Raw genomic sequence first — 24,035 nt, 5'->3', positions numbered from 1 at the left:
TTCTTATTTAAAGTGCATCTATCACTTGCATTTCTGAAAATTACTAAGAAGGAAGTCCGAACTGAAAAGTGAAACTCCTTAAATTATGTTTTACCAGCACTATTGAGCTGCTTCTTGATGGTAAGCGTTTTATCTGAATAGAGTTGGTTATGAATTACGTTTTAAAAATAATCTGAAATGTTTGAGGGGAATGTTGTCATGGTTTGAGAAGTCTAATGCAAATTAATTGAATTTTCTGTCAAATATGTGAAAGCTCGCATTATTGCTCTGGTAGTGTTAATTTCTCTTTCCTCCTAGCAGCCAGAAAGTATATCAGGCTCTGTTCAGTCTTCAGTATTGGGGAAAGGTGTAAAACACCGACCTCCTCCCATCAAATTACCTTCAAGTTCAGGAAGTAGCTCTTCAGGTAATTGTTCGACTCTGGTGTCTCCTTTTTATGTGTTCTGCCTGTTGTAAAATGACATGATATCCCTTTAGTAAAGATTTAATAAAAAAAAAAAAAAAAGGCAAAACAGTATCTTATCTGTGAAAAGAACATTTTTTTATTATTATTATTATATTGTTCACAAAACAGTATCCAAACAAATATTCAGGTTAACATGTACTCACAGGAGAGTAATATATTTTAATTATGCTTTTTCAGGTAGTATTTTTAGTCCACAACAGTCAAGTGGCCATCTAAAATCCCCAACTCCTCCTCCTCCTTCTAAGCCTCCTGGTCTTTCTCGGAAACAATCTATGGATCTTAATCAAGTTAGCATGCTCTCTCCAGCTGCCATGTCTCCTGCGAGCTCTTCACAAAGTGAGTCACGACCTAAATTCTCCATTAAATCTTAGGCTTTTGCATAAATGCTTCCTGAGATAAACTTCTTAACCTGTGGAATGATGAAACTTAAGTGTACAGTGTACCCTAAATTGTATAAGTTGTGCAGCTGTAGGCAGGTCTCTTGTTCACTGTATGTATTTTATGTTTATTGTAACTGTGTTCGTTTTTTCTGTATATATGTATGCACCCTCTGTGTATACGTTTTAATACATTTTATGCAATTAGTATGATCTCATTTATGAAAGGCTGGTAGATGATGTGATGAGATAAAATTCCAAAGTGTAGATTTTTTTTTTCCTCTAGTGTAAAAACAGTATGTTAGATCAGTTTGCCTTTACATAATTTAAGCATCTGGTTTTTTAAATGTTATAGGAGCTGGTGCAGTTGTATCTCTATGTATGTATATAATCTGATCAGTTCCAAGGTGGTGATACAATAAACGATAAGATGATTTTTTAAAAACACTCCTACACTGTTTTACAAATCATTGCTGATTGCAAGTGTGGTGGTGATGGTGGTGACGATAGCACCATATTGTCAGGTGTTAAAATGCAAATTTCAATAAGAAGTGACATCCTAGTTCAAGTATTTTCATTAACACTGACAGGATCATTGTAATCATAGCTATAGATCATAAACATTTTTTAAAATATGTATGCGTCTTGAGACATTTTGTGAACAGATTTGTACAAAGAGAAATGATAGCTGAAGCTTTTCAGGTTTTTTATGAATAATTGTATACTGCACATTCCAGTATCCTGCACAGTATTATAATATGCTTTTTGCATTAAATAATTTAAAATCTGGATAGCTCAAAAGGTGTAACTTTTTCTGCCTTCTTGTTTTGCACAAAGAAAAAAAGAAAACTTAGAGAAGTTTTCTTCTAACATTTTCTCTGGTTTTATGTTAGTGCTATGAATTGTGTAAATCTGATGCACACAGTTGTTATTTTAAGGCTCTGGTCACAACAGCTGGACATTCACATGTATTCCCTTTCTTTCTGCAGGACATGAAAGCTAAAAAACAAAAATCCACCTCAAGCTTTTTGGGGTTTTGTTTTTTATTGATAAACTGTGCTTACTGCATCCACAACAAATATAGCTATACATGCTACATCTAAATAGAAGGAATTACACAGTAACTTTTAAAGATGCAGTATTATCCTCTGGTTCTTAAATATTTAAAAAAAAATATTTTAGCTAAACTCACATTTGCCAAATTTTGATATCTGATGAAATTTAGATCAACCCCGTGATTATTGAAATAGTGTATGTTCTTTGTTGAATCTGTTGTTTTCCATAATTATGTTTTTAACATGATGCTGTTGTGCAGGTAGTGCATATAGACTGTACATTTAACATTTTAGGACAAAAACATTGATTAGGATAAATGGTCACTAAGAAATGGTTTTATTTTAAGTATTTCCAAGTGGAGTTATGACTTAACGTATGATAAATTATGGAAGGACTTAGTGGAGGATACAAATTGGCGTATGACTTAAGGAATTAAGCATGGAGAATGGGTTTTCTGTGTGATTATACTGCATCCTTAACAATGAGTGCGTGCTGCAACACTCGCGTCATGTAGAAATTAACACTTGCAGTCTAAAAACTGGAACAAATTTTCAGTGCTAAATAAGATTCCATTAACCTTATTATACAAAAAAGGACTGGCCTTTTGTAACAAACTAGCACTTTTTATTTTTCTCAATGAGCAGGGTCTGGAACTCCTAAACCATCTACTCCTACTCCAACCAACACCCCTTCATCGACCCCACACCCTTCTGATGCTCAGAGCTCAACTCCTATTACCCCTTCTGCCACCCCTACTCCCCAAGATTCAGGCTTCACCCCTCAGCCCACTTTGTTAACCCCGTTTGCTCAGCAGCAAATGTCTCTGAGCCAGGCACTGCCTGTAATGACCATTCCTCTTTCCACCATGGTAACATCCATTACTACAGGAACAACCTCCACCCAGGTCATGGCAAACCCTGCAGGACTTAACTTCATCAATGTAGTGGGCTCTGTGTGGTAAGTTTTTTTCTTATGATGGTTTCTTAATTTGTCCTGGGTGGGTTGGTGGTTGGGGTAGTGGGGTGGGAGTGGTACAGGAATGTCCAGCATCCATTAGGATAGGTACTTTTCAGGATCTGCAGCACAAAAAGATCATTCACTTTGTAATTACAAAGTGAAGAGCCTCTAGAAACTCTTTGTATCTCTCAAATATAAGACACCTACTATCAGAATATTAAAAAAAGTCTGTTAAGACAGACCTTCATTGCTTTTAGCTTTTTGGATGCATATAGTTTCCATAAGCCTTAACCTCAATTTAAGTGGTTTCTGAGGTTTTGTTCTGTAAGTGTGAAAGCTGTTTTTTTTTATTCAGAGAGGAGGTGGCATATCATGCAGACAGCTCAAAAATGGAAAGATTTTATATTAAGGTGCCTATGAATGAAAGGTTGTACCTAAAATACAAGAAAACAACAAATCTGTTTTCTAACTATTTAATCAAACATGGAGGTTAAACATCTTTGATCATTAAAACTCATTTTTTGATTTAAAAAATAAAATCAATGCTTCTGTTAAGAATAGTTTGTATGCTATAACATGAACTGCTTTTTAGACTAAATGAAATCCTGTGTCAGATGGTCAGTGTAAGACGTGTAGTTTGCTTCAATGCAAGTATTAGACACTTGAGTTGCTCATCCGAGGTGTTCAGCAGTTGATCACTGTTGATTAATTAGGGAGATCTTCTTTTATATAGTGCAAAAGGAAAACACAAACCTGTTCCTTAACTTTGTTATGATAGTACAACCATTTTGAAAACTGTTGATCTTTCAGTATTTCTAGAATAAAAGAACCACTTGTGTTTTCCATAGATAATACCAAAGAAAAAACCCTGTATATGCTGAGAATGCAGATTTACATATTTGTTATGCCCTAGGTATAACAATTTCTAAGTTGCCTTGATGCTTTATCCCTAATTTAGTTACTCAGATTTACTTGTACCACTTGGGTTTGATGTGTTGTCTTTCCTCTTCTACAGTGGAGCACAGACACTGATGAGTGGTTCAAACCCTATGTTGGGATGCAACACTGGTGCCATAGCCCCTGCAGGTATAAATTTGAGTGGCATTTTACCATCAGGAGGTCTGGTACCAAGTGCGCTGCCTGCTGCAATGCAGTCTGCCTCTCAAGCAGGTTAGTGTGAATGAGTTGAAAAGCCACCCTTCAGATAGGGACAGTGTAAAAACGTACTGTGAGAACAATGGACAAAAGTGGCCACTGCGTGAATAAATTGTGTATTTGATGGCTGGAGCTCAGCAACACGGTATGTGTTTTTGCATTCAGAGTGTAGGCTATGTTTGAGATAATTTGAAATGTATTTTTCAGGCACTAGACTGGGGAAACGTACTCTAAACCTAGATTGTTTGATATGCTCAGTAGGAAGTTTGAGAGAAACTCCAAATTCAAGTGCAACTTTGATAATGATGACTGCCAGAAAAAAGGCATGACTGCACTTGGAAATAAGATTCACTTTTTAATTGTGTGGGGTGTTTTATTGTCAGCAGTACTACTTTAAGACAATCAATTAGTTCCTTATTGCCTTCAAGTATGAGTATATAAATCTGTATACATCAATATTAATTAAAGCAGGATTTAAATTCTTAGGGTTTTTTCTTTGTATGTTCAGAAAAAATAAACCCTAATGTATGATTATGGCATCAGAATGATAGAAGAGACTTCAAGATTTCCATCCCTTACACTGAAACAGTCAAATCTGTCTAAACCATACTGAACCAATGTTTATCTATGCTGTCTTTAAATATGTTCACTAAAGAAGATTCCCATCTTCCTCAGTAGCTGTTTAGAGTAGTTAGTTATCCATACAAAATGTTTCTTTCCAATTATAATGCATCTCCTTAATTGCAAATGAAATTATTTTTTTCTCCTGTTCCTTGCAGACATGAAAAATAGTCGTTCACCCTTTCTCTTTACCTTCTAAGTATCAAACATGCTGTCATGTCCCACATTTGTCTTCTCTTTCTGATAGGTCGTATTTTTCAAACCTTTCATAATCCTGTCACTCTCTTCTAGACTGTCCAATTTGCTTACATCCTTCTTAAAATGTGATAACCAAAACTGGACACAAGCCTGAGCTTGGCTGATTTACCACTGTGGAGCACAGCAGAATAAATGCATCTCATCTCTTTCACAACATTCCTGTTAACATTTCCTCAAATGAGGTCTGCCTATTTTTTATCTGTATTTTTTGCAACAGCATTACGTTAACGTAAGAATGGCTTTACTGGTTTAGGCCAAAAATCCATCCAATTTATATTCTGTCTCTGACAGTTGCCATTAGAGGATACCTAGGAGAGAGTTTAAGATGAGGCAAAAGTGTGAAGTGAAACATCCCTTGTATACAACTGTACCTCTTCTGGCAATCTACAGCTTTGAGACTTTCTCAGCTGAAGACTATCCACATGGATCTTGGTGCTTAATATCCTGTGTTAGACTTCTAGTCTGTGGATTTATCCTAACTGGTTTTTGAACCCATTTATATTTTTGGAATCTACGGCATCTTGTGACAGTGAGTTTTATAAATGTAAACTGCGTGAAGAGGTTCTTTTGTGCGTTCTGTAGTTTGTGATACGAACAATTTGGATATGTTTGTGCCTTACTGTAACTTCTTGTGTCCTTTCTTGCTGTATAGACACAAAACTAGTTACTCACAATTTTTGTACTTGTCCATTTGTCTTTTTTTTTTTAATTCAATGTTACTGAATTTCGGACCCTGTCTTCAATTCACTAGGATCACTTTTAATTCTAATTCTGTCCTTTCAAGCACTATCAACCTTTACCAGTTCGGTGTCACAGATTTTTACACGCTGTGCTGTCACCCACATAACAGATGGGAGTAGTGAGCTGAAATAGCCGCTGTTTTACTGGAGTGTTTGTATCTGCTCTATACCCACCTCATAGCTCACTACTACACGTACATCTGTTTTTTAGCACAGCTCTGAGGAGTGCCATGTGGAATAATGCCAAAGAAAGCAGATGTGTCTTGCCAGAAGCCCTTGAGTGGGTGGGCAGTTGCTAAGATTTTGGATGGGGTTGTTTTCTGTTAACGATTGAGAAGCTGAGAGCCTGTTACTTCATTGAGCCCTTGGACATTTCTAGATTTACTGTACAAACAGTAAATTTTTTTAAAGCCAGAAGACGAATCACTGAAGAATAACTGCCATGATATTCTCCACATTAACCTTTGTGTAAATGCACTAACAGGTTATGGTTTACAGCGTACAGCGTTTAGTAGTGGTACAGATTTATTTCTATTTAGTTAACTCTCTTTAGCTTTGAATCTGGGTAACTATGAACTTACCAACATTATGGAAAATACAGCATTGTATTAAGTTTAAAATTTACACTTGCCAGTTTTCTGACTTCCAAATGTTTAGAAATAATCCCAGTGGAAAGGTGTATTAATTGCAGTACACAAATATAATTAAGTAAAGACTTCCTACTAATAAAAAGATGTTTTCTTTAACAGGCAGCCCCTTTGGTTTGAAAAATGCATCAAATCTTCGGCCCTTAAATCTTCTACAGGTAATTGATATACTTGGACACAATAATAATGATAATTTTTATTTCTTTAGAGACATGTTAGTGCTGCTTACTGCATTGCCCCCCACAGATCTTTGAAGCCAGTTGATAAGATGAACCATTTACTGCAAATTTTAATTGTTTATTTAAAATGCTTAGAATAAGAGAAGAAGCTATATCCATAAAGATACCAGGTAGAAATGATATTCCTAGCTCACAACAAAGCAGCTAGTTCTCAGTAACAATCTGAAAATGCTGACATTTGAATTCAAAAGATGAATCCTAAAATACAGTCTTCTGTTTTCAGGATTTGCCTAGGCTTTTATTGCAAATCATTCTTTAAACTGAAGTTATGATTACTTTAAAAATACAAAACAGTACAGTAGGATCACTCAGAGGTTACACATGTAATGCCTAAAAGGTGAGCTCAACATGTACAGGTGGGTGCAGTAATAGCTTTAAAGAGCTTCCAGTAGTGGAGGTAGAATTTTGTGTAATGCAGGGAGTTTAGAAGGTCTGTAAATGTTTTCTTTCCACTAAGATATATACAAACAGGAGCAAAAATTGCTTATTATGTCAGTGTTTCATTTAGAAGCAGAACAGGGAGTGTTTGTGGAACTAGGTCGTGATCCTGGATCTTGAAGTTGGCTGTAAATTACAGGTGCAGAATTCCAGCTTCAGTGTTCCACAAATCTTGCACCTGGCTTCAAAAAGTTAACACCAGTAAAAGATCATCTGCAGCTTTGCTACTTCCTCTTCCCACTGCTGTACACACTCCAGAAACATGGAAAAGGACAGGCACAGGAGGCAGTTATGCCAGAGTAGAGCTCTACTATAAAATTAAATGGTTGTATTTCTGTGAATCCACATTGAAGTCCATCCTTTCAACCTACCTTGCCAGTTGTATAAGCCAAGAATAATTTGGCTGAAATCAATGCAGTTAAAGCTGGGGTAGGGGAGAGAAATCAAGACACTTACACATTTTCTGCACCAGAGCTTGCAGCTTGTTGATTTGGAAGCATCTATTAAAATTCAGTGGAATATTCTGAAAGTGAAAATAATACACAGTGCTTTTGAAGACAGGCCTTTAAATTTCCAGTATCAGTACAGTCTCTATAATTTTAATTAGAAATATAAAAATATGTGTTCCTGTGGAAATAACTTGCTGTAATTTAATGCAGGTTTGTTTTCTGAGGATAAGGCTTTTTCACAAATAGCAATTGTAAACAGATCCATTTAAAAAGATTTTAAAAGCCTAAACAAACCTCCACGGAGTACATCATTGTCATGTTCATCCTAGGACAGTGGGGAAGCCTAGCAGTTTGAATGAACTATGCCTTTTGGTTTTAATCTTCTACAGCTTCCAGGTGGTTCACTTATTTTTAACCCACAGCAGCAGCTGTCACAGTTTTCTCCGCAGCAGCAATCCCAGCAGCCTACAACCAGTAGTCCTCAGCAGCAGGGAGAACAGGTGTGTGCTAACAGCCCTCAGTCTGGGGTGCATGGATGAAACAGTTTCTCTTTACCCCATCTCTGCAAGTAAATGAGCCTTTACCCAACAGATCTGAAGCAGCGGGGGAGGAAAGTCCTCCTCCGAAACCTTCTCAAACTGCAAAGACTGCAGCGGCTTTGTTGCCATGACTGGAGCTGGGTTATGCTCCCTTATTTACATCCTGTATAGAGGACCTGTAGCAAGACAACTGGCTAAGCGTTGTCTAACTGTGACATGAAGAGAGCCAGCCCGCTGTAGGAGTAGTGTAAAATCAGCTTAGTGTTGTCCTCTTTATCGTAACTAGCAGACACATCAGGTGAAACGCCAAAAAAGTCAGGGTTACTACAGAGTGGCTAAAACTTACTCACAGTGCTGTGAGCTGTTTTGTGGTTCTCATTGCGGTAGTTCAACAGAATTGTTCTCTTTGCACCAGACAAAGTAACAATTGGCTTTAAAGCTGTAATTTTAAGACACTGCTGCTTGTTAGTAGTGTTAAAGGCTTCAATCACTGAAGAAGTCTTGATAGATACCAATCTGCTTGTTCTCAACACATGAAATTTTGAGTGGTTGGTTCTACTGGTGCCTAAAAATCTGTACCAGCACTAATGCCACAGTTTGGGAAAACTAGCTGCTCTGCTTTTGTGTTCTTTGTCTTTTGTCTTCCCAGACGTGCAAGACTTCCGTTTACCAAATAGTCTCTACTGGATATTCAGTTTATCAAAATTTTGCTTGTGCTACTGTTGACTGTTCATAAATAAGGTGCCTCTTTCAAGTGTTTTTATGGTGTATAGTCTCCTGTGTCTTAGGCCTTGTTCTGGAATGTGGGACAGTTTAATGGGAAACTCAGATTTGTTCACAGAATCCAAATGTCAGTTACTCCTTGAATTACTAAAAAAAAATAATCATGCAAGTTCATATTTTATTTTCTAGACATTGAACGTCAAGGGCATTTACAAAAAGGTTAGTCCTTTTTTTTGGCAGAAAGTTCTTCTGGAGGAAATCAGTCTCTCTGCATTGGCTTACTTGCCCTAAGGAACTTCTCTCTTACCACGCATTATAGAGTAAGACTAGGGTCACTAGCTAAATGAGCTATTATGAATACTAGATTCCTTAGTTTTCATGAAGGACAAGAACGTATGTGTTCGCGGTGCTGCAATCAAAATGCTTTGTGGAAAAAGACCAACAATGTTCTGTGCTGCCAACAGAATATATACGTTCTCGTCTCATACTTGGGTTTTTTTCCCAAATGGTGGTTCTGTAAGTCTTTCTTAGTCATCTTCATCGAGATGATGATGTTGTCTTAATGTGCAATCTTTTGGTCGAGTTTACCTAGATCTTAGTGGCATTGTTTCATGTGGTTATTCTAAAGAAGCATTGCGACTCTTGGAAGTGCACCAGCTCAAGTGCTTTTTATTTTTCCCCTGATCGGTAAGCCATGCAGTTTGCTTGAATTACATATGTAATACTTTATTTCCCCACCTTATGAATCAATGCACAATTTTAAGTTCAGTACCCTTTGACTTCAGGAGGCAGTAGATAAGACTCCACCAGTTCCATTTGAGTGATCACTGTGAGAGCTACTCTGTTCTGAAAATAAAATTCTAAAAGCAGAGTTTTATTTTTTATGAAATTAACACAATATGAAGATGTGAATGTAAGTTTTAGACTTCTCACATTTCGATTATGGCCTTTGCACGTGGATTGTTTCAGGTATCGCCTAAAGACTTCAGGGTTGGGAGTGGGACAGGAAATTGTTTGAAGATTACAACCATAAACTGTAGTCTCTGCTGACTGCAGAGAGGTTGACAACCACATGGGACTTCTGCTTGGTCTAGGGCATGATACCATTTCTGCCAAAAACAGCTGTTTTGGGGCATTCAACATCTGTTTGTTCTACTTCTAATACTGACTACGTTATAGCCTGTATCTACATGCACCAGAAGATGTAGAATTAAATGTTTTTAAATGGCACTTCAGAAGTTTTCCTTCACACTGGCTTTATTTACTTTTTTATTGATACCAAAGTTTGGTAATAAGGATCAAGCTTTTCATTTTTGCTAGGGGTCTGACCAAGGTCCATCCAATCAAGATCAGGCATTATCTGCCCAACAAGCTGCTGTAATTAACCTGACTGGAGTAGGGAATTTTATGCAACCTCAAGCCACAGGTATGTGCTTGCTGAGCCTCCTTTTGTACTTAACTGTGTATGTTGATAAACTCACACCGAAATGAAGTTTGGTCTTAAATCTCTCTTGTGTTAAAGCAATTTACTATTTATTATCATCACGTGAATTACACAAGAAATACTGGACTTTCAAAGCATGCACTTTTCTGCTTTGGCAGTTAAGTGTAGTAAATTGATACCACACAAAAATAAGTCACACTGGAGACAAAAAGAAAATACAGGGAACTTCCATGCCAGACTTCATTGAAGAATGTTCCTTTAACTGTGTATTTAACGTCCAGTACGAGAAACCTCTTTGTGTCTTCACAAGCACTTCATAATCTAATTGCCTTCTAACAGAGTATGTATATTGTGTGTACTTTATTCTGCACTGTTTCCAATTTGACTCTGAAACTAATTCTCTTGATCCCCCTTTTCTGTTACACTCTGTTCCTATGTCTTCCTTCCCTGACAAACTCCACCTGACCTCTCTGACCTGCTTGCTTTCCCCTTCTCCTTTCTTAGTGTTGTCTCAGCTTGGCTCTGCCGTGAACAGACCTGGGCAAAGCCTTCCTCAGCAGAGACTGCAGCTCTCTTCTGCCTTACAACAGCAACAACAACAAGCCTTGCAGCAGCAGCAGCAACAGATACAAGTAATCCAGCAACTTCACTCTGACTGTTTACAAAAAAAAAAAATATTTAAAAATACAATTCTCAGCTCCAAAACCAAAAACTGCCCCTTTGACTTTTTTTTTTTAAACTGATTTTATGGTCTTAAAAAATGAAAAAAGAAATATGAATTTGGCAAACTGTATCATGAAAGATTTTACAACTGTGGTTCTCTTAGCTTGGAGCACTGAATTTATTTTTAATTTAAGCCATCCACCTCCCTGATTTGCTAACATTCAAGGAGTGCTTGTGGCACGTATCTAAATAAGCTCTGCCAGGTGCCAATAGATTTCAAAATAGTGTTAATGTATGTGAGCACCTGTAAGTTCAAATGTAGCACTGCTACAAGTCAGTACATGGAAGCAACAGTTCTGGCAAAGCATTCCTTTAGCATTCCATCATTCAGATGCTTTTTTCAACTTCATTTTTTTTTTAGCAGTCTCCTTTTTGTGATACAGACAGAAAATACATGCAGCGCATACACTGAGAAGGTATTATATTCAATATGTACCACGTAACCCAAACATTCACTGAAGTTGCTGAGTTACTGCAGTTACTGCAATGGAGAGAAAGGGCAAAGAAACAACGCTGTCCCAACTACCTGTGTAAAATGTTAGATATGCCCTCAGCAGGCTTCTGTGCCACTGGTGCTGCTTGACTGTACTCATTGTCCCCAGTACATTGTGTATTCCTTTTGTCAACCTGGTGCTCCCTCATTTTTTTCCTTTTATTTTTTTTCCCCCACCTTTCTCTCATTCTTCCTGACATGAAACATAGCTTTGTAGTCAACACTAACAAGCTTTTTCTCCCCCTTCTCCTTCATGGCAGCAGTTGCGATTCTTGCAGCATCAAATGGCTATGGCAGCAGCAGCAGCACAAGCAGCTCACCTGCATCATCAACAGCATTCAGGCAGCCACTCAAAAAGTAAGAGAGGCACACCAGCCCCTCCAAAATCCTGAGACTTGCTCCCCCCCCAATAAAAATTTGATTCAGAGGGGACTTTTTTTTTTTTCCAAATTAAAAAGGAGAGTTTAAAATCAAATCAGTGTTTTATATTACTGGTGGGGAAAATGAACTTTTGATGTTACACTGAACTGGTTTTGGAAGCCAACCCTACAGAACTTAGATTTCATCTATAAAGCAGCGAGGGTCTGGCTTAAGTCACGTAGTTTTTTAACAGAATGTTTTATCTTGTATTTTTTACCACTCAACAGCATTGTACATAGTATAAGGGTGAAAAACATTTTAGAAAAAATGAACTTTGAACTTTGTAAATGTAGTATTGGTATTTGTTTATTTAGTATAAAAGGTTTGTGAACACAGTAACAAATACAGTTTTTACAAATCCATTTTTGAAAAGATCTCTCCTTTTGTTCACTTGGGCTTTATACTTTTTATTACTTTGTCTATCAGCTTCTTTACTTCTTTGTGTCTTGTAATTGCTCTAGTGATGCAGTCCTGAAGCTTGTCTCCTGTAAGAGGACTTCCACCTAAAAATTAAACAGACCAATTTAATTTTCTATGTACACTTCAGTTATGTATCTCTAAATCTGTTTTCCAAAGGAAAGTAATGCAGTAATTCTTAGGACCAACAACTTTCACCTGGGGAACATGCATGTGCTCTAGTTTCAGGCAAGGAAAACCAAAACAAACTAGAGGTGTCACAGGAGATTCGCTGTCATGTACTGTATGTAAGTAAAGCTGTGACTTCTTTTTGTACTTCAGGCGCACCACCTTTTTAAAAGCTAATTTCAAGCGCAAGTCATCTAATACTCAAGCAGACAGTCTTATCGTAAAGCATCCACATTTTACTAAGAAAAGGTGGTACATAATCTTTTCCTGACCTAGATGTTATCATCTGCATAGGTTCTTGTGTAATAAACATGGAACTACCTGGTTTATGGACAGAACATAGCCTGCCTTCTTCATCAGTTACAATAGTTACTGTTCCGCTTGCTAAGTCTTCTTCTTCAGCGGTTGGATCGACAATGAGTAATGTGCTTGTAAAAGAAAAACATGTACAGAGGTGTTGGTATACATTGTTCCACTAACATTATTGCAAAATACATATTAACTTTTACTGTAGTCTTACAAAATACTTGTAGGTGGATTTAGTGCCCAGGCTTATCTGTTTTCTTATCAAAAGGCACTGATTTTAAAAAAGAAAAAACAAAAAATGTGAGGAAATTCCACATATTCAAGTGCATACATCTGTTAAAATTACAGCTCTATGCCTAAGTCCTGTGGATTTGTGACAGCCACATATTGCAGGAAAATGCCATTAAACTGCTATTTGCAGTATGCGGTCATTTATTTCATAGTTATGCAAAGATAATGGCATTGTTTTTTAGGTGTAGACCATGCTAATCTCTACCAGACCTTAAGGCAAAACTCATTTCCAATGGTAAAATCACCAAAGTAGTTCTCAGTTTCTTTTCAGAGAACCCTTAACACCGCTCAGAATTGTTCAAAGGTGGATTTACTAGGTTCCTTAAGGCAGCCAAAATAATCTGTCGTACATCACATGGTGCACATCATTAAAAGAGATTGAATATTGTTGGTTCTGAACCATTTAATAAGTTAAAAATAGAGCAAGCCAATGGAAAGGGAAGAAAAGGGATCTGAACTATAAGCCAACTTTGTACAACAAAAAACCCTCCAACTTAAAAAAAGCCAAACAGCATTCACCCTGAAGTTTCTTTAAAAAATAATCAATAACACTCCTAGTACAAACAGTTGGTTGACAGGAAAGACATTAGCTGAAGTTTTCCTGAAGCCTCAGTTTATGCTGGTAAACTAGTATTTAGTAGTGTTGATGCACTCAAGACTATTTAGCTGGAGTACACCTATGCTAAGTGATGTGTATGACAAGTTGTGGCAGAGGGGAGGCAGCAGCAAGGCTATAGAGCCAGTTACACAAACAGATGGAAGGGCAAGAGTATTTCAATTTGAACTCATATGCAAGGCATGTTTAAAGGTTTTCTGGGTAATTTAAAGCTTCACCAGTAGTTTCAGATTGCCATTTAATAACAAATAGCGTAATGAAAACTTAACCCCTTAGCTACACTACTCAAAAATACTGCTATATTCTACCCACATGCACTGTGGGGTGTCACCCTTTGCATGACACAGGGGCCAGGCACACAGCATGGTGGATGGATCAGACTTATTTCTGTGGAGGCTGAGCCCACAGGAGCCAGCCAAGGAGCTGTGCAGCGCTCCACACCAGCGTTCATCGCCCATGGCCACACTACCCAGCAACCCAGAAGTTGTATTTATTCAAGCAGGCTTTTTAAGCAGAAAAAAAAGTGTCTCTGGAAGCCTGAGCATGTAAAGTGTATTATTTAGAGGGCTGTGTCAACAGATGTAGAAAAACTAATAAACCAGAATTAAAAAAACCAAAACAAAACACAAAACCCAAACCACATAACACCCAGGCACACCATCCCTCAATATTTAGTTTTAGGAGCTAAAGGGAGACTTCAGTAACTTTTTTGATGCAACAGTTGGTTTCAGTGAAGGGAGCAAAGCTCATCAGACTGTCACTGAAAGCCTTCTTCCAAATGCAACCTTTTTTGTCTACAGGTAAGTATGCGACTTGCGTGCAAATAGTATCCTACTAACAACTGTCTGCCTATATGATATCCAAGCTCTCACTTTCAGTCTACATCACAAGAACTTGTATTTAAGCAATTAACAGAAGCACTCTAAAGTACTGGTAACTTTCTGCTTTGATTCATTTTGGTAATCACTTAGCATTTGAGTTCAGTGCCCCCCCCCCCCATCTCATGTTTGAATGAAAGGACCCACTAATGATGTCTGCAAATACAGATTAATGTGCCACAAACCCCTGACATCTCTAAATATACTCAAATCTTAGCTTAATAGCAATGTGCACATCATCTTCTCATTTTCTACTTTTCAAATGGATACCACCATAAATAACTGCATTTCTTACGAACAGCAGCAAAACACATACTTAACATACTTGGACTAACAAAGAGCCAGTACACAATTTCAGGTGAGAAGTCAAGGTACCAGATGTGATCATTTTGAATTCTTATTATCAGATTCTTTACCTACATGAACAATGACTTAAGAGTGCTGGTCATACTTTATCTTGGGTGATCGTGTTTCCAGTCATCCAGAGGGTCTGTTGTTCTACCTGGACCATTACTTCTTACTTCCTCTGTTGACTAAACCCTTAGTATAAGCTGTTCAAAAACTACCATCTTTTATATGCAATTTACGTAGGCTGCTGAAACATTAATTGCATTGGTAACACGCTTTTATCTCAAAGATACTGCAAAAACATAAGCCAGTACTTTCCCGTGCTTTCAAGTGTATCTTAGGTTGGGAACCAGTTCTGCTTTAAGGCACAGGAAGAAGCTGCAGACTTCGTTTTGTTCTGCATACTCATTCACATTGCAGAACTACAGGTCACTTCAACAAGAGGCTATAGATTTACAATGAAGTGAAACAGTGCTGCCTTACACCGCATGCTCTTCATGCACTCTTTCACTTTTTACATACACAGTGGTTTTCTGAAGTACAAAACAGTTACAAACTTACTCATCGAATATAGCGAATGACGTGGCAACCGGATGCTTTCTGATGACCAAAGGATTCTTCTGTTTTAAATTAACTTCTGATAAACCAGTTTCTTCATTGATTGTAACTGATGGCAACTGTACTGAAGAGGTGAAAACAATGACAATGGTATCATATTAAACATCGCTGATTTTAGTAGGCCTAGAGATGCCCAAGACTACTGAAATATTTAAGCTGTTCTTTTAAGCCACTGAAAATCAATCAATACAATTTTGGTTACATTACTGGTGTTCTACACAAAAAAACCTCTTCAATCTGAGGAAAGTATTTAGCTTAGAGCTATCCATTCAAGGAACTATTTAGTTTTTCTCCTAAAGACAACATTCTTCCTAACAGAAGTAATTGTGTGCCATTTTGTAATCAGAAAATGCAATACTTTATAATCATATTTAACAAAAAGTTTTTTGTTTCCTGCCAAAAGCCTACTGGACATATAAAAACCAATAATATAGTCTAATCTCATGAATTTTGTGTATTTGTAGAAACAGTACCATGTGATTTTCAGATAACTCTTGCTTTGACAGCCCATACAGTGTTGGAGATGGGGAAATCATGAGCAAAGTAGATAAAGGAATTCAAAGGCAAGCAAGCCACAGTTAGAAAAGGAGGCCTTGCTATAAGCTTCCCTTTATACTGCCTCATGTGCATCCATAATCAATCCATGTGTTGCACGCATGAAAACAGTGTTTTCAAACTATAACACATTAAGCCAGGAATATTCTGTTGTGACAGAATATTTGTGTAAGCAAAGCCCTAATGACTGCTTCTGCCTACAGAACATACATTAGCAAGGCAAGACCCCGATCTAGACATTAAAGTTGTTTATGGCCACTCCTGAAAGATTCAGATCTCTGACACAGAAGAACACGTGGCAGAATAGCTATTGGTCTTGTAAGAGAGCAGTAACAGGCATACAAAAAGATCCTGCTCCCCCAGGTGTTACACATCTATGCCATCCGTACCATCATTTCCACTTTGTATCTGCAGTTCAGTAATTTAGCATTTAAATGACAGGAAACAAGCAGTCTTAAGGAACTGTGAACCAGTTACATTAGTTTTGAACCATCATGAATAGGTATTTCTTCAAGCAACATTAATCAGAGTATGTCTCTTGCTCTAGAGAAGACTTACCATTTTTTAATGCTGCTAATAAAGCAAAGGCACTGGCATCCAAAATGTTTCCATCGTAGTCCAGACATATGATATCACAGTATAACACCCAAGCAAGCTATCAAAAAAGGTTTGCACATGTGAGATATTACAGCAGCTAAGTGAACGGTGCAATACCTAAGAAAACGCAGGCCACAGGAACAAAGACACTTATTTCTATCATACGACTTTTACACTTCAGATGTAAACCAAACTATGAAGACTAAAAAGCAAAACCAACAGAACAACCTATAACCCCAAATACCTTCTTTAACGTCTCAACACCGTGATCTTGTTAGCATGTCCCTCTTCATTTTGAGATACAACTTACCTTGCCGTTTGCAATACATAGATCTTCTTTCGCTATTATCTGTGAACTAAAATAAAATGAGAGAGTAAATCAGGAACCACAAAACCATCTTGCAGAGCTGTTCGTGTTTTAAATGCACTAAGATGGTTCTTACTTTTCGATCACATCTGCAATGAACTGGCTTGCTGCTTGAGCCTCTTCACCAGGTGGTCCAGAGCGAAACTTCGTTGAACAGAGGGATGGCAATTCTACATTTGGAACTAGGTAGCAAGAATCGTTAGTCATAAGCTAATGAAAGCAGGCAATGGAACATCAAGAATAGAAATAAGACAATACACACTCTTAATACCATTTTATGTACTTCAAATGAAAGGCAAGACCAAGAATTTTTCTATCAATCTTTCCTACTCCCCTCAAAAATAAAATTATGTGTGAGTTTGTATTAAAGAACTCTTAGTACTCTGTACTCGGAAACTACATATTCCATGGAGCAGCACACACTCCTAACTACCATTTTCTATTTGTAACCCTGCTATGAATGTCATGACCTCACACAAACTCTTCTTTAAGCATTATGCATTCTTAAGATCAAGAAACAAAATCATTTTCATCCCACTGCCTAACTTCACTGGTATGCTATCTGCTTTTCATCAACCATTAAAACCTGATGCTTTAGACTTGAAGCAAAAACATGCATAAACATTTGTGAGAAAAACCCAGGCATAACCAAGTTCACAAAGCCCAACATACTTTGGAGATGCCTTATAAAAAGGGGATTTAGTCTAAGCCCTCAGTTCCACGGAACTGTTTTATTTCAAAAGAAGCTCCAAACAGGAGTGAGGATGTACCCCTGAGACTTCTGCAGTGCTCCAAGAAATAAACATTGTTTATTTCAGTGTTTTTAAGAGTTAGATTTTTTGCATACTGCAACTTCAAGACAAATGTTAACGTGCCTTTGCACAACCGTGCATGCCACAATCTTTTACAGATTAATTACCTTCCCCCTGCAGATGAACAACTTCCCCCTGCTGCAGGTTTGGTTTCAGCCTGGCCTGAAATCAGCAATAAGAAGATAGCTTTACATGGGAAACTCCCAAGCAGAGCTGGGGGAATTCTGAAATTTCTGAAGTACCACTGCCTATATGTCCATTTGGAAACTGATTTTAAGAAAAGTAATACAATTATACCTAAATTCATTCCTTTCAGAAGTCTTCACAACACACTCAAATCTGTCCCATCATTACAGCTTTTTAACTGAAGCAACACAAGATCTGAGTAAGATCCACACTGGAAAACTTACCAATATATCCCTTATTAGCAGAATCTACTGCAGGTGCAGCAAGTTCCTGGAGGGGAAAAAAAAAAAAAAAAAAAAAAAAAAAAAGACAAAAATGAAGAGCTGAATTTTGTACAAAAAGGTTTTCCAGCTTTTCTATATACAAATGGTCATATTCTTGCCCATTATCCTTCCAACAAGATTTATAAGAGCCATTTTTCATCAGTCCTGGTCTGTATTTCTCCTATGGGAAAACCCAACACAGGGATGTGGAGTGATTTGTCTCAGTTCACGTCAGGCCAACACAGCACTTAATAGTCCAGCCAACTAATTACCAATGCAGTTACTGATCAATATTCAGTAACTCTTTAACTCTTCAACTATATAGCTTTTATCTAGAAATAATAGGCTTTATTTTTGTAACTATTTTTCCCCATACACAAAACACATCACAAAAATACATGTTCTAATATTATACAGGTAGGATTAGACAATTAATATATTAACTTTGTCATCTGAAAGTAAGTCAGGTGAAAGACTGTAATTGTGTCTGACTTACATATTATTGTAATTGCAGGAGATTCATTCTAAACATGAATGCACAAGTTCAACTAACAGCTAAATTAAATGAAAACCAACCATACCGCTTTAACTCCACAAACCACCGTAGTATTTCCTAACTTCACCAGAGCAGAACCATCCGCAGTTGTAATTGAACCTGAAGAAAGAAAGTGCTGTTCAATAAAATCTACTTTTTCACTCAAAGGGCCTTAATTAACATCCACCTTCATAAAGTGTTTACTTTCTACCATTTTATACTAAACACAGGCTAAGCAAAGTCTTGATGAATCCAGGGTGGGAACAGAATCTCTGTATTGAACAATCACACAGAACGGTTGAGGCTGGAAGGGACTGCTGGAGGTCATTGGTCCAATCCCCAGCTCAAGCAGGGCCACCTAGAGCCAACCGCCCAGGACCATGTTCAGACAATAGGATGGAGACTCGACAACCTCTCTGGGTAACCCGTGCCAGTGCTCAGTCACACCCACAGTAAAGAAGTGTTTCCTGATGTTCAGAGGGAGCCTCCCATGTTTAAGTTTCTGCTTACTGTCTCATGTCCTGTCAATGGCCTCGACCAAATAGAACCTGGCTCTGTCTTCTTTGTACCCTCCCTTGAAGTATTCATATACAATTGGCAAGAACCCCCTCAGCCTTCTCTTTTCAAGGCTAAACAGTCCCAGCTTTCTCAGCCTCTCTTCACATGAGAGATGTTTTGGTCCCTTCATCATCTTTATGGCCCTTCGCTGGACTCTCTCCAGCATGTCCATGTCTCTCTTGTACTGGGAAGCCCACAGCTGGACAGAGCACTCCAGGTGTGGCCTCACCAGTGTTGAATAAAGGAGAAGGATCACCTCCCTCAACCTGCTGACAATATGCAGCCCAGGATAACATTGACCACCTTCGCGAAGGAGAGCACATTGCTGGCTCATGTTCAATCCTACGTCCACCACAATTCCCTGGCCCTTTTCTGCCAAGCTGCTTTCCAGCTGGGTGGCCCCCGGCACATATTGGTGCCTGGGGTTGTTCCTGCCCTGGTGCAGGACTTTTTATTTCTCTTTGTTGAACTTGATGAGGTTCCTGTTGGCCCATTTCTCCAGCCTGCGGAGGTCCCTCTGGATGGCAGCATTGACCCCCTGGCACATCAGCCACTGATCCCAGTTTGGCGTCATCTGCAAACTTGCTGTGGGCACACTTTGTCCCATCATCCAGATCATTAATGAAGATGCTGAACAAGACTGGATGCAGTAACTGATCTCCAGTGTACTTTTTTACACCAGAAATCATAGATGGTTACTGTAAGCCCACCTTCTGCCTAACTTACAGCAAGACCTAAATGAAGACCGTGTTTTACAATGGAAGAGACCTGCAGTGTCAAGTCTGAGCAATAATCTGCAACTATTCCATGCTGGTATGCTAACCTGCGTTTTACTTTTAGAAATTATGAGGTGTAAGAAAGGCAGGTAAAGTGCTGATGCTCCCTGCAGAAAGGGTATCTTGCCTCTGCTTGAGACAGTTGCCCATCAAGCTTAGAACAAAGCAGAAGCCAGGAGTCACTGCCTATTTCAAGATGCTAGGGCATGAATTTTGTACTGGGTAGTATATGCCTAGACACTGCCTTCAGCACCTACAACATACACTGCTGATCTTAGAAAGAGACAAGCTTCCACAGCCACCCAAACTGTGCTGTGCATCACCAGCCCAGGAGCAGATTCAAATAATTACACTGCACACACCAGCCCAAGGGCACGACTGGATAACAGTGCTCAAATATATTACTGTACCATGAGTTCTCTTTTATGCCTGTTAAAACTATAAATAAAAATCCTTCCTCTTTCTTGTTTCAAAACACAAGAACCAAGAAAACTGATTAACAAGTCATTAAGGTCATTATTAAAATCTGAGATGAGTAATACCTCCCCCATTATTATTATTCCAAATAAGCACTTGCCTATGTTGACAGTAGTTGCCCGGAATTCGCCTAACTCCCTTCCATCAGGTCGACAGTTCTCTTTCTAAAGAAAAATTACAAATTTCAAATCAGAAAACTTATTTTACTAAATAATACACCAATATTTATGCTATAGGACTTCACATGAAATAGTATTCTCCTTTTAAGCAGAAATACGCAGCTACAAAAATGCTAGAGAAAACAGTTATATTCTAGACATTTTTTTCATCAACTGATAAGTTAGCTTGCAGTTGTATGCCTGCAAAAAAACCTGTTTATTATAATTTATTTAGAAATTAAATATAACAATAGATTGACTGTCTCAAGAGTAAGAACTACAGGCTAGATTCAGAATATCATCCAAGAATGAATATTCACTGTTACCTTGGAATGAGAGTTTCTACCTGCCTGCACTGTCTATATTTTTTAGGCAATTCCCGACCCCCATCCCCACCTAGTGGAGCTCTTAAAATTAACAGTAGAGTGAACTAAAGGGTAAAAAAACCCAACAACCCAAACACCAATACAAAATCCAGCCCCCAAAAAACACCCCAACAGTCAAATACCATCAGTCAGAAACTGAACAACATCTGAACCTTAAGTTAGAAATTGCACCAATTCACCATCACACTAGATCTGAATTACTAATCACAATTTCAACCTTCTCAAAAGCAAAGACTTTTCGTCCAATTATGAGAACCAAAACTGAATGCAAACATACAAACCCCATTTCTGAGTCAATACTATCTCAGTAATGGATAGACCAATTTAATATACAAAAAAAATCAGTGGTTTTCCTTCACAGTTATGGTGAGCGTGTTTAGCAGCAATATTCTCTATTATTTATTTTTAGTAGCATCTGAAAGGCTGGTCTGACATAATTTTGTAATAAACACAAAGCTGCATCACCATCTTGGTCAAATTTAACTCCCATCCCTTTCAAGGCCAACAGAAGCATTTACCCATCGAGTTGAACAGGGACACAACCTGCTACAGCATCAATGCCACTGACAGATGGAAAAAACATGTTCTGAAGCAAATGACCATTTTTACCCCGGCTCAGTGAGTTTTTCTTTTTCCCTTATAGTTTCAGGTTTCCATACAGATGAATTAGAAAAGCAGAAGCAAGCAAGAAAAAACTGATTACAAGTAATTTACATGTGCATATCATGCTTTACTCACCAAAAATCTTCTGTAATATTCCAATGGTTCCACCATTCTAAAACAGACAGAAAGAGAAGTTCACATGCAAGCTCCCAAGTAGGTAAGAGAGCAGAAAAGATAAGCAAGCACTGACCTACAAGAACAAATAATTTGAGAATCAAGATGACTGGCAAAGCTGCTTAGCAACACAATTACAGAAAGATGAGGAAACTACGCTGATCTAAGACGTTTTCCGGCATTCACTTCCAAAACACTTCGTCCTTACAAGGAACCTACCTGCACATACACCTACAGAAAAACTATTACCTTCACCTCAATGATATTGACTATTGGTGTCAATTCCAAAGGCGTGTTTATTGAGACAAAAGTGTAAAATGTTTTTGAAGAAATGCATAAAGGGTAATTTTATTACAGTGCCTGAAATATCTCTTCATTCAGGGACTGCATTCAGATGTATAAAATGGTCTAAAACCCTTTCACAGTTGTGAAATATTAGTTTTTCTTAGAATCTTTTAAGAAAATATAAAATTAAGAAATATATTTCATGCAGTGCTTCAGTTGAGATTAATGTTAATTATTAATTATATAATATTAACAGCATTTGTGTATTAGTATTTTAAACAGAGAATGTGAAAGTAAGAAAAACCTTGTAACAGAGTTGTTAATGTTTGAACAAAGCCTTCTCAGTTTTGTTAAAATAAACATGGGAGGGGGAGGCAGGTGCAGGGGGGAAGGGTAACTGGAGAAGGCAAGTTTCTTCAAATGCAAACTAACATATAGAGGCATCACAACTCATGTTGTGATGAAGCATGAATTAGCCTCCATTGGTTCCCCATATATCGTCCTACTGGTTTTTAACACCACATGGCCTGTTCACTTCCAATTCATCTAACAGCATTTGCTAAACCTTGTTCCACACATTTCAGCCATAAATCTGGAAGCAAGGACACTGGCACAGGCTGCCCAGAGAAGCTGTAGATGCCCCATCCCTGGCAGTGCTCAAGGCCAGGCTGGATGGGCCTTTGAGCAGCCTGGTCTAGTGGAAGGTGTCCCTGGTCATGGCAGGGGGCTTGGAACATGATGATCTTTGAAGGTCCCTTCCAACCCAAACCATTCTACAATTCTAAAAGGACCAGCTACAAATGGGAAGCCATTGAATGCTGGTTTAAGCTCCTTGTAATGCTTTACTAAACATGTTCTGCCTGTACCTCTTCTCTTCAATACAACAGGCTGCCCTCATCCACTCCCAATGCCCCAGGAACCACGGGGCAGCCCAGGCTGGCAGGGCCTCTGGAGAGTGTTGGGTCCAACCCCTCACCCAAACCAGGTCCACAGAGCAGCTGTATCACCCAGGGTCTTGCCCAAGCACGCTGACTGTCCCCAAGGGTGGCGATACCACAGCCTCCCTGGTTAACCACCCTTCACGACGACCTCCACCCCATCAATTCAAACAGGTATCTATTCAGAATCACGTTTCAACCTGTATCTACCTTCTCCACACCCCACCCTATTAAGCAGCTCAAGGCCCTACTGCTCTCTCTGCTTTACCATGCTTTTAACGGCTGAACGAACCGGGCTCACTCTGCCCCTCCGCGCACATCGCAGGGCTCCCTCCAGCCGCCTCCGCGCCCCGGCCGCGCCCCCACACGCCTTCCCGCAGCGGGACCCCCAGAGCGGAGCGGCCGCCCCAGCGCCGGGGCCGTGCGGCACCCTGCGGGCATGCCCAGCGGGGAGCTCCACGGAGCTCCCCAGCACCCACCCGCGACGCAAAGCCGCCAGGGCGCTGCCGCGGCCGGTAACGTGGGGGGTGGGGTGGGGGTGGGGGCTACCGCCGTCAGCGCCTACTGCAAACGGGCCGGCTGCGGCTCTGCCGTGCCGAGCAGGAAACGGCACCGCAAAGGAAACGGGCACGGCTGAGGAGAACGCGCCGCGGCCCGCTCCCCGCCAGGCGCACGCTGCCGGGGGCGGCGCAGGGCCGCGGCGGTAACGGGGTAAAGGCCCCACCGGCCCCCCGCGGCACCGGGGCAGCGCTGCCTCAGCCCTAAGGAGCGGACAGCGGGAGCCCGCCCGCCACAGGGGACGGAGACAGGCGGGACGCCCCAGCGCTGCGCAAGCGGGAGGCAATGGCGGCCAGGCCCGTCACTTACTTGAAAGCCGTCGCCATGGCGGCGCCGCGGCCCGCCCGGATGTGCTGCCCCTCGTGACCCGGCCGGCCGGAAGCCTTGGCTGGCGGCAGCGGCCGCTGCAGCGGTGGCGAT

The 24,035-nt window shown here is 39.4% G+C and overlaps 3 protein-coding genes across 15 annotated transcripts in view; 1 reads left to right on the top strand and 2 right to left on the bottom strand.

Annotated features, from left to right (window-relative positions):
* Positions 1 to 12,286, top strand: part of SUPT20H (SPT20 homolog, SAGA complex component) — a 37,494-nt gene extending 25,208 nt beyond the window's left edge. For 3 of the 13 annotated variants that reach the window (XM_055701922.1, XM_055701920.1, XM_055701921.1), the window contains exons 17-24: positions 298 to 406; positions 644 to 802; positions 2,544 to 2,856; positions 3,872 to 4,026; positions 6,380 to 6,435; positions 8,855 to 8,884; positions 9,986 to 10,091; positions 11,586 to 12,286. In XM_055701922.1, the coding sequence (XP_055557897.1) occupies positions 298 to 406; positions 644 to 802; positions 2,544 to 2,856; positions 3,872 to 4,026; positions 6,380 to 6,435; positions 8,855 to 8,884; positions 9,986 to 10,091; positions 11,586 to 11,686 (1,029 nt within the window). In that variant the 3' untranslated portion in view covers positions 11,687 to 12,286. The remainder of the gene's footprint in view (positions 1 to 297; positions 407 to 643; positions 803 to 2,543; positions 2,857 to 3,871; positions 4,027 to 6,379; positions 6,436 to 8,854; positions 8,885 to 9,985; positions 10,092 to 11,585) is intronic. The other 10 variants (XM_055701926.1, XM_055701923.1, XM_055701933.1 and 7 more) reach the window with 8 other exon arrangements.
* The window catches only part of RFXAP (regulatory factor X associated protein), a 249,236-nt gene that overhangs the window by 120,748 nt on the left and 104,453 nt on the right, over positions 1 to 24,035 (bottom strand). The window lies entirely within an intron of this gene.
* EXOSC8 (exosome component 8) lies at positions 12,034 to 24,032 on the bottom strand. The gene is made up of 11 exons (XM_055701940.1): positions 23,925 to 24,032; positions 21,796 to 21,832; positions 20,614 to 20,677; positions 18,749 to 18,822; positions 18,129 to 18,174; positions 16,983 to 17,088; positions 16,850 to 16,895; positions 16,501 to 16,597; positions 15,331 to 15,451; positions 12,652 to 12,758; positions 12,034 to 12,248 (listed from the first exon to the last, which is right to left on the bottom strand). Exons 1-11 carry the CDS (start codon positions 23,939 to 23,941, stop codon positions 12,133 to 12,135), a joined length of 831 nt encoding a protein of 276 aa, XP_055557915.1. The 5' UTR covers positions 23,942 to 24,032; the 3' UTR covers positions 12,034 to 12,132.

This window comes from Falco cherrug, chromosome 2 (genome assembly GCF_023634085.1).
Source record: "Falco cherrug isolate bFalChe1 chromosome 2, bFalChe1.pri, whole genome shotgun sequence".
In the NCBI taxonomy this organism is placed as follows: Eukaryota; Metazoa; Chordata; class Aves; order Falconiformes; family Falconidae; genus Falco; species Falco cherrug.
This window is presented reverse-complemented; position numbering and strand designations above follow the sequence as displayed.